This window comes from Colius striatus, chromosome 17 (genome assembly GCF_028858725.1).
Source record: "Colius striatus isolate bColStr4 chromosome 17, bColStr4.1.hap1, whole genome shotgun sequence".
Classification (NCBI taxonomy): domain Eukaryota; kingdom Metazoa; phylum Chordata; class Aves; order Coliiformes; family Coliidae; genus Colius; species Colius striatus.
Window position 1 is genome coordinate 2236876 of NC_084775.1, and position 9278 is coordinate 2246153.

The window sequence follows — 9278 nt, forward strand, 5'->3', positions numbered from 1 at the left end:
AGATTCTTTTGGGGCTTTTGTAAAGCTTTTCAGTGGCTCTTTCACGTTGCTGATCGAAGCCAGGAGCCCGCCGAGCGCGCCGCTGCAGCTCGGCCCGTGCTGAGCGCCGACGCCATCACCGGGCAGCCCCTTCCCACGGCTGCCCCGCGACCCCCGCGGCGAACGGCTCCGGGCTCCCGGGCGGGGGCGAGACCATGACCGGAGGGGCCGAGACACCCGTGCGGCGCTGGGGCCGCCGCCGAGCTCACCCCGCTCAGGGCCGCGGCGAAACCATCCCCCCGGGGAGCCGCCGAGCCCGGGCACGGCCCGTCCGAGCGCCCGCGGCCGCCGCTGCAGCCACCCCGCGCCGCGCTGAGGGGCCGGGGCGGGGGCGCGCGGGGCGGGGGCGCGCGGGGCGGGGGCGCGCGGGGCGGGGGCGCGCGGGGCGGGGGCGCGCGGGGCGGGGGCGCGCATGGGCGGCGGGGCAAGGGGAGCGGGGGCGCGCATGCGCGGGGCGGGGCAAGGGGAGCGGGCGGGAGGCGGCGGCGCGCAGGCGCGGGAGCGCGCCCGGCCTGGCCCGGCCATGGAGCGGCCGTGCGGGGCAGGGGGGTACGAGGCGGCGGAGCAGCAGCCGTCCCGGCAGCAGGAGCGGCACTACCGGCTGCTGTCCGAGCTGCAGGCGCTGGTGAAGGCGCTGCCCAGGTGAGCGGCGGCTGGGGGGTGGGAGCCGCCCGGGCCTGGCGCGGAGCCGCCGCCGGGCCTGGCGCGGAGCCGCCCGCTGAGCCGCCGCCGGTGTCGCCGCAGCCCCTGTCAGCAGCGTCTCTCCTACACCACGCTGAGCGACCTGGCGCTGGCGCTGCTGGACGGGACCGTGTTCGAGATCGTGCAGGGCCTGCTGGAGATCCAACACCTCACCGAGAAGAACCTGTACAGCCAGCGGCTGCAGCTGCACAGCGAGCACCGCGGTGCGCGGCGCCGGGGGCACCAGCGGGAGCGCTCGCGGAGGGCTGGGGCAAGAGGCTGGGGGCACCCGGAGGAGCGCGCTGATGGGGCAGTGGGGGGGCACTGGGAGAGGGCACTGGGGAGTGGGGTTTGTGCTGGGGACACTGCGTGGGGAGGGTGATGGGGGGAATGGTGTGGAGCCCAGCCCAGCCTGGGGTATGTGTGAGGTAGGGGGTGATGGGCTGGGGAGGGGACGTGGTGATGCTGTGCCCTGACTCGCTGCCCATCCCCTCTGCAGGGCTGAAGCAGGAGCTGTTCCACCGGCACAAGGAGGCCCAGCAGTGCTGCAGGCCCCACAACCTGCCGCTGCTCCGTGCGGCACAGCAGCGGGAGATGGAGGTGAGGGGGGGTCTGGGCCCCTTCCCAGGGGTCCCACAGAATAGCAGGGGTTGGAAGGGACCTTTAGAGATCATCCAGTCCAACCCCCCCCGCAAGAAGTAGCTCCCACCTAGATCAGGGGGCACAGTAACATGTCCAGGTGGGTTTGGAAACCTCCAGAGCAGGACCCTCCTCACCCTCCCTGGGCAGCCTGGGCCAGGGCTCCCTCCCCTCACACTGAAACAGTTTCTCCTTATGTTTCAATGGAACTTTTTGTGTTCCAGCTTCATCCCATCACCCCTTGTCCTGTCACTAGATTCAAGAGAAAAAAAGTGCTGCTCCAACCCCCTGACACCCACCACTGAGATATTTGTCAATATTAATGAGATCCCCCATCAGTCTCGTCTTCTCCAGACTAAGCAACCCCAGTTCCCACAGCCTGTCCTCATAAGGAACATGCTCCAGTCCCCTCAGCATCTTGCTGGCCCTGCACTGGCCTCTCTCCAGCAGTTCCCTGTCCCTCTGGAGCTGGGGAGCCCAGAACTGGACACAGGACTCCAGATGAGGTCTCACCAGGGCAGAGTAGAGGGGGAGCAGAACCTCCCTCGACCTGCTGCCCACACTCTTCTTGGTGCCCCCAGGCTGCCTTTGGCTTCTTGCCCATGAGGGCACGTTGTCCCTTTGCTGCAGGATCAGCATCTCCAGGGGGTTTAACTAATTGCCCTGTCTCTCCCCTTGAGAGCCACTAGCCACCCTGTCTGATCTTGCTAACGCAGCCCTGGGTTTCCAGCCCCAACTTGGGAGTCCTCTCCTCCTGCTCTGCTCTTTGTCCCCCCAGGAGTGTGGCTCCAGGCTCTCTCTATCTTGGATAGCTGCATTCCAGGTGTGATACAGGAGCCATGGAAGCTGAGGAGCTCACTTTGGGCAATGTCCTCCACAATACTTTAACAATTCTTTGTCATTTGTTGGGTTGAAGCCTGGGTACAGATAGAGAGCAAGTTGACAGAAAACACAGAGAAAGTATGTGAAGTTTGCCATTAAGTTATAGCAAGTAGGAAGCAGAGAATACTCAAAAAATCCCATTTTGCCAAGTAGCACTGATAAGGAAGAATTACCTTGAGATACATAAGCATAGAAATAGTTTCTGTGGGCATCCATCCCAAGACATTTGGAGAAAGGCCCTTCAGCATGAGTGGTATATTCAGTCCCAGAGGACTCCCCTGTACATCAGTGGTAAGATAAAGGCTGGTTTAGAAGGTAAAGGAGACTGCAAGTGGCTAATTGTGTTGATGTTTAAATGTAGGGGAGAAGTTACTTTGCTCCAGGCAAGGCAAAGGAATCTCTGTGTAAATAGAGGTGCCAAGCACCGTGTCAGCACTTGCTATTGGCCTTCTGGGTTGGTGTTTCCATGAGGTGATTGAAGCCAGGCTGGACCTCTGTTAGCTGTCCCTGTTACACCCTCTCTAAGTAACTTCTGCTTGCAGCAGGTATTAACCTATCCTGCCTGTTTTAGAGCGTTTCCAATATTGTCTTCACTCATTTAGTAGCCTTATGAGTCATTACTTCTTCCTACCTCCTTCCACCTTCCCTTCTGCCTTTCCTCTTCTATTTTCCTCACCCAGGTGTTACTACAGTTACTTCTTCCCTTTTTTTATCCTCTGATATTTCTGCTGCAGAGCATTTTGGGAACAGATTGATCATCTCAGTGACAGTTGGTTCGTGTCCCATCAGAGCTGCCCTCTGTGGTTAAGGGCCTCAAAGATCAGCTCCCATGGAGCAGCTTGGGATTGGGCTCCCAGGAGAGGGAGCTGAAGCAAAAGCTTGTGTTTGAGCCTTACTTTTCTTCAAGATTTTGGCACTTCTCTGTAGCCTGGACTCAAGTGCCAACCCCACACAGTATTTAGACATTTATCTGGGGTTTTTTTCAAACCCAAGGAAAGTCACTTCTCCAACACAGGCAGAGGAGGAAACATGGTGTGATGCCTCCTCCCTCCTCTAAGGCAGCCAGGAGGAAGGAAGGTCTGTGTGGGATGAGGGATTTGAATCCTTCCTGTCTCCCACAAGGGGCATGAACATCTAGGTTGAAGAAGGTGTAAGGACAGAGCTTAGGTTCCTTAGCATCCCATAGTGAGGGAGGCAGTTATCCCCTCTGCCCTGACTTTTATTGAGGCTTCAGTTGTCTTGAATTTCTCCATGTTTATTCTAAGAAGATCCTTCCTCAAGTCCTTTTTTGTGCAGCAGCTGATGTTTGCTAATCTTTTGGTGGATCCAAGTCTTGCATCTGCCTTAAGAGCCTGTAGTCCTGTGGAGCTTTCCCAAACCTGACTGAAAAGGTGAGACACTGAGTGCTGGACGTCCAAGAAAGGCTCCATCAGGTACCTCCCACTCCATGCCAACTGCTCTTTGTCAAGGTCAGGCCTTGTGCAGACAGCCACTGACCCGTCCATGCTGCAGACAAACCTCAGCTCTCTTCCAGACTGTGCAGGGCTGAGAGCTCTGCCATTCCATCCTGGATTTCCCCAGCACACAGACTGTCAGCTCTCTTCTCCGGTACAGATCTGCCTGGATCCTGTAACAGCCAGGCACTGCTGGAGGGGAACCCAGACCCCTCCCTGTCAGTGCAGTCAAGGTAGCTAACCCTCCTGAGTATTTCCATGTGAACATATGCCTCCCTTTACTTTGAGACTTGTGCCATGTAGTGGCTGCAAGAGAAGGAGCCTTCCTTTGATTGAGGTGAGACGTGGCGCATCCTGACTTCCCCTGTGTCTTGCTCAGTGCAGCCCTGTAAGGTTGCATTGCCCTGTTCACACATGGCTTTACAGTTGAGCTGAGGTTTCCTTGTCCCTTGTGGATTCTGCTCTTTTCTCCCCTTTCTGGCAGAGTTTCTGGTAGGTGGAGGGTTCTTCCAGAGCCAGGTTGCAGCTGGCAGAGCATGTGAGTGCTCTGAGAGTGTGCCCATCACTCCTGATTTCCAGAGTGCCTTTGAGGGAGCAGATGGTCACTGTGCCCCTTCAGAAGCAATGCAGAGGTTTCTCTGCTGAGCTTGGGCACATGTTGGCAAGGCAGGAGAGGCTGTGTTCTGCTGTGGGCTGTTGTGCAACGTCCTTGTTTGATCACGTTCTGGATCTGCTACAGTAGAGCCCCAGCTTGCTGTAGGCTCAAGTGAGACTTCACTTTCTTGTCAATGCAATATAAACTGGCTTCCCAGTTGCAAGGTTAGGTTCCTTTGGTGAGGAAATGGCATCTGGGAGTGATTCACAGCTCCAGCTCTGTGTGTTAACATCCAAGGAACATGAAGGCTCTGGGAGGTGTCTGAACCGGCACCTTGGTGAGCTTCTGTGGCCTGTGCTACTCCTCCAAGCCTTTCTTCAGCCTCACCCATCCTGGGAGTGCTGCACAGTTCTTGGGTTGCTGATTTCTTTGGAGGCCATGCTGCTGCAGTGCCTAGTGCTGCTGGAACACTGGCTCACTAGAAAGGCCAATCAGATACCCATCAGTTGCTCATGGTCTTTCCTAGCCTCCAGACACACAGAAAGCTTTCCTATGATGGAGCCCTGGCCCAGGGAGGGTGTAGAGGCTGCTTCTTGATAGCTTTCCAAACCCACCTGGACACGTTCCTGTGCCCCCTGAGCAAGGAGAACCTGCTTTAGCAGGGGATTGGGCTGGAGGAGCTCTGCAGGGCCCTTCCAACCCCCACCATGCTGGGATTCTGTGAAAGCAGGCTGGGCAGTGCCTTGGCTGTGTTTTCTTGGGTAATGGCTTTGCTATCAGGCATGGCAAGCAGAGGAGGCGAGATCTGGGGCTGTGCAGGCTGCCCGCTGCCCTCCTTGGTGCTCTTCAGAGCAGGAGTGTTGCAGGATCTCTTCAGATCCAGTAGAAGACTTGGAGATGAGAAAAAAGTGGGAAGAGGGCAGATATTCCACCTTTATATTTTTCCTATTGACTGTTTTTCAGGCTGTGGAGCAACGAATTCGAGAGGAACAGCGAATGATGGATGAGAGGATAGTCTTGGAACTGGACCAAAAAGTGATTGACCAACAGAGCACTCTGGAGAAGGCTGGAGTGTCTGGCTTCTACATCACTACCAACCCACAGGTTGGTGTTTAGGCTGGGAGTGTAAGATCTGACAGTACTCTGGTGATGATACCTTTATTCTTTTAAGAAACCTTGCTGTTCATGAGTCCTGAGTCACTGGGTTGGAAGACAGGGCCCTTCCTCTGCCTCATCAGCCGGTGTGCAATGTGCCCTGGGTAGACCTGGTACCAGGTTCATAAGGAAGGAGCAGAACCCATCAGACAGGGCAACATCCCCAGCTTTCTGCAGTGTTTTTGCCAGCGAGGAGGGAAGCAGTGCTGTGCCAACAGCCTGCAGTGCTGTGCCTCTGGAGTAGCTCTGAATAACACCAAAACAAGGAGCTGTGTGGGTTTCTTGCTTTTGTACCGAGCTGAGCTGTACGGATTGCCTTCAGGAAGCATTTTCATTAGGCCTCCTGTTAATTCCTGCACGTGACTTGCTGGAGATGATGATCTCAGGTTGTGATCAGGAGAGCTGCTCTCAGCTTCCCCACTGCCTCTGCTCTTCAGAGTCGTGGGCAGCCGCCTGCCTTATCTTCTGCTCCCTGAACGCCGCCGCAGGCATGACAAAGCAAGACCTCCAAAGGCTCACTGTGATGCCACAGAAGCTTGCTGGGAATGAGGAAAGAGGCTCTTTTTAACTCTATTGGGTTGTTTGGGATGTTTTTTCAGCTGATTAAATCTCATCAGCTGAGAGAAGATGGCTTAGCTAACCCCAGCTCCAACAGCCTTTTCTAAACCCACCCGATGTCTGGTTGTGGAGCCTTGAACAAGTCTCTTCTTTTCCCTGTGCTGCTATTCCTTATCTGTGTAATGAAAGCAGCTCTTTCTCTTCCCCTCCCACCCCTGCCTCTTATGTTATTTTTGTAAGTAATAACTCTTACCAGGGTTCCTGTTTCCTGCAGTTTGTTTATGTTTGCCTTTACAACAGCTGGCAAACCAGACCTGGCCCTTGGCTTCTACCTGTGAATGCCCCAATCATGTGAGAAACCCCTGCTGGAGTCTGAGCTCTGTGCATTTCCCCTCAGTGGATGCATTTCCTCTCAGGCTGTTCTATAACCTGCCTGGTTATGCAGTTGATATATTTGTACAAAGCCAGGTTTTTTGTTTCCATCCTGTAATGTCTGCAAGGCTGAGTCACAGAACGGGGCTGCTGCTGTGTCTCTGTGCCAAAGGGCTTCTGAGCCAAATCTAACTAAAGAACAAGCAGAGGGTAAGGAAACCATAAGCTGATGTTGGGGGCTACAGGAGACAGAGTCTCCATTTGATTACAATCATGGAAAAGGGAATTTTTGAAGGGGAATGAAATCATAGAATCCCAGACTGGTTTGGGTTGGAAGGGACCTTAAAGATCATCCAGTCCCAACCCCCCTGCCATGGGCAACACCTTCCACCAGCCCAGGTTGCTCCAAGCCCCATCCAACCAGCCCTTGGACTCTGCCAGGGATGGGGCAGCCACAGCCTCTCCGGGCAGCCTGTCCCAGGGCCTCACCACCCTCACAGGGAAGAACTTCTTCCTAATACCTCACCTAAATGTCTCCTCTGTCAGTTTGAAGCCATCACCCCTTGTCCTGTCACTACCTGCCCTTGTACAAATTCCCTCTCTGGCTTCCTTATCGCTCCCTTTAGGGACTGTTAGGCTGGAGTAAGGTTTCCCTGGGGGCCTCCTCTGCTCCAGGCTGAACAACCTCCACTCTGTCACCCTGTCTGCATAAGGAAAGGTGCTCCAGCCCTCTGATGATCTTTGTGGCCTCCTCTGGTCTCACTGCAGCAGGTCCATGTCCTCCTTACGTTGGTGCCCCAGAGCTGGAGGCAGAGGGGGGGGGAATCCCCTCACTTGACCTGCTGCTCACACTGCTTTGGATGCAGCCCAGCATGCAGTTGGCTTTTGGGGCTTTGAGCACACGTTGTCCCCCAAGTCCTCTCTGTGGGAATTTGGTGCCCCAGCACAGCATTCTGTTCCATATGGCTTAGACTCTATGTAGAGAGCACCCAAAGAATCCCTCCTGCTTCCTGCCCTTCTGTGCTGGAAGAGGATGAGGGTGTTGAAGATGCTGTTGGAGGATGAGGGGAGGGAGCTCTGCTGACTCTGCTGTGTGCTGTCTGTGCGAGGGATGCTGTGGGCCTGCTCCTGGAGCCTGCTCCAGGGGGGAACCCTGCAGAAGGGGCTAACATTATCCCAGAGAAGCAAGAACCTTTCTGAATCCTTAGGAATTCCAGGGCTTTACAATTCATTAAGGCAGCTGCAGTTTGCAGTGTGCCCCACTGATGTTGCTGCCCTGTCTTTTACAGCAATGCTTAAGGAAGATGAAGGCTTTGGTTTGTGTCTGTGTGGTTTTCCTTTTGTTCCCTGAAGATGAGTAGCTCTTGAGTGGGTGGCACAAACCAATCCTCTGCTTCCTGTGGCAGGGAACAGGATCAGCTTAGTCTTGCAAAAACATCTCTCTCCCTTTGCAGGAGCTGGCTTTACAGATGAACTTGCTGGAGCTGATCCGGAAGCTACAACAGAGGGAATCCGAGGCTGAGAAGGCTTTTTCCTGAAGGAGCAGATCTGCTCTTTACTTCCCAGAGTTTTCTTCTGATTTCTCTCTACCCAATACAGTGTTAGTGCATTTGCTTTATATAGTGTGGGGAAGTGGGTCATGGCTGTAGAAGTAGCTGAGGCCCTTAGGTGATATTAGAGCTGGGGCAGGGGGTGGTTGGGGGCATCCACTGCCGCCCGTGCCAAGAGGAGGGTGCAGGGCCGGGGAGTGGGGACTGGGCCAGCCCAGCTTGTGAGGGTGAATCCAGCTGGATGGGTGAGCAACGTGATGTCCAAATTGCAATCTCCTCTTGGGACTGCGGGGGGAGCAGCGAGTGTCTCTGGCAGGGCTGAGGAGCAGCAGCGGGAAGCGAAGTGGGCTGGCTGTGCCGTGCTGCCTCAGCGTGGCAGATGTTTGGCAGCTGGGGACAAAAAGGATGTCCCAGGGTTTATCTGCAAGAGGCATCGGTGCCTGTGGAGACAGGAGCAGGTAGGCCCTTCCCTGAGAGAGCCCAAGGCAGTGTGTGAGAGGCTGCTGCCTGGTGTTGGCAGCCCGTGGCGATGGCAGCGTGTGCTCCCAGCTCCAGCAGCAGAGGCAGCTCGAGAGCTTTTGCTTTCTGACTTTAAACCAGTTTCCAAGTGAAGAGAAATAAAATATTCTGTCCTGTCTTCTGGGGCTGCAGCTTTCTAAATGTCCCCGTTTGTCTCGTGCCTGCTCAGTGTGGGGTCTGGGATGCCCTTGAGTGTTTCTGAGACCTTCCAGGGCTGAGCCTAATGACCCTGGGAGCCTGAGTCGCACGCCAGGGGCACAGAAGGAGTTGGGGCATTGGCTGAAAACTTGGTAAAAAGGTCACTTCAGGTGTGTGAGAGACGTGCTGGTGCCAGGCAGCGTGTGGCAGTGGCTGCCCAAAGGAAACGGGGTGGTGTGAGGGAGCCTGTTGCTGCTGCTGTTCTTCACCGACCAAGTTCCAGTCAGAGAAGCTGTTTTGGGGTGGCTGAAGGATTTGGGCCATCATGTGTTGAAGGGCTTTGACTTCAGCTGGGTCACTGCTGAGGGGTTTTTCTGGCACACCCAGAGCAAAGCTTTGTCTTTGGGAAACATCTGTGTGTTGTGGTTTCCTCCTGCCTGCACCCCCTGCAGCAAGCTCTTCACAGCAGATGAGTGGGAGAAGATGCAGTGTTCATTCCCAAGGTTGGGAGGGGGATCAGAACTCCTTGCTGAAGGTGCATCAAAGCAGCTCTCTGGAGCTGGTGCAAGCTGTGGAGTGGGAGGGATAGCTCAGGCAAGGAGACCTGCAAAGGTGTTGGGGAAAGCTCCTGGGTGGCTTTTTGGTAGGGAGAGGTAGTGGCTGGTGAAGGAGTTGCCTGCTGCTGTAGACAAACAC

General features: G+C 55.5%; 1 protein-coding gene across 1 annotated transcript; it reads left to right on the top strand.

Moving 5' to 3' along the window:
- The first annotated feature begins 518 nt into the window (after window positions 1–518).
- LOC133627097 (protein DGCR6) lies at window positions 519–8587 on the top strand. The gene is made up of 5 exons (XM_062010267.1): window positions 519–681; window positions 784–944; window positions 1220–1320; window positions 5254–5394; window positions 7830–8587. The coding sequence occupies exons 1-5, from the start codon at window positions 563–565 to the stop codon at window positions 7911–7913; spliced, it is 606 nt and encodes a 201-aa protein (XP_061866251.1). The 5' UTR covers window positions 519–562; the 3' UTR covers window positions 7914–8587.
- Window positions 8588–9278: the final 691 nt, after the last annotated feature.

What these genes read in the sequence shown, in the direction of transcription:
- LOC133627097 (XM_062010267.1), top strand. Translation starts at nt 563, where the DNA reads ATGGAGCGGCCGTGCGGGGCAGGGGGGTACGAGGCGGCGGAGCAGCAG. An exon ending in CTGGTGAAGGCGCTGCCCAG is followed by an intron (nt 682 to 783) that starts GTGAGCGGCGGC and finishes GTGTCGCCGCAG; the next exon opens with CCCCTGTCAGCAGCGTCTCT. An exon ending in CACAGCAGCGGGAGATGGAG is followed by an intron (nt 1,321 to 5,253) that starts GTGAGGGGGGGT and finishes ACTGTTTTTCAG; the next exon opens with GCTGTGGAGCAACGAATTCG.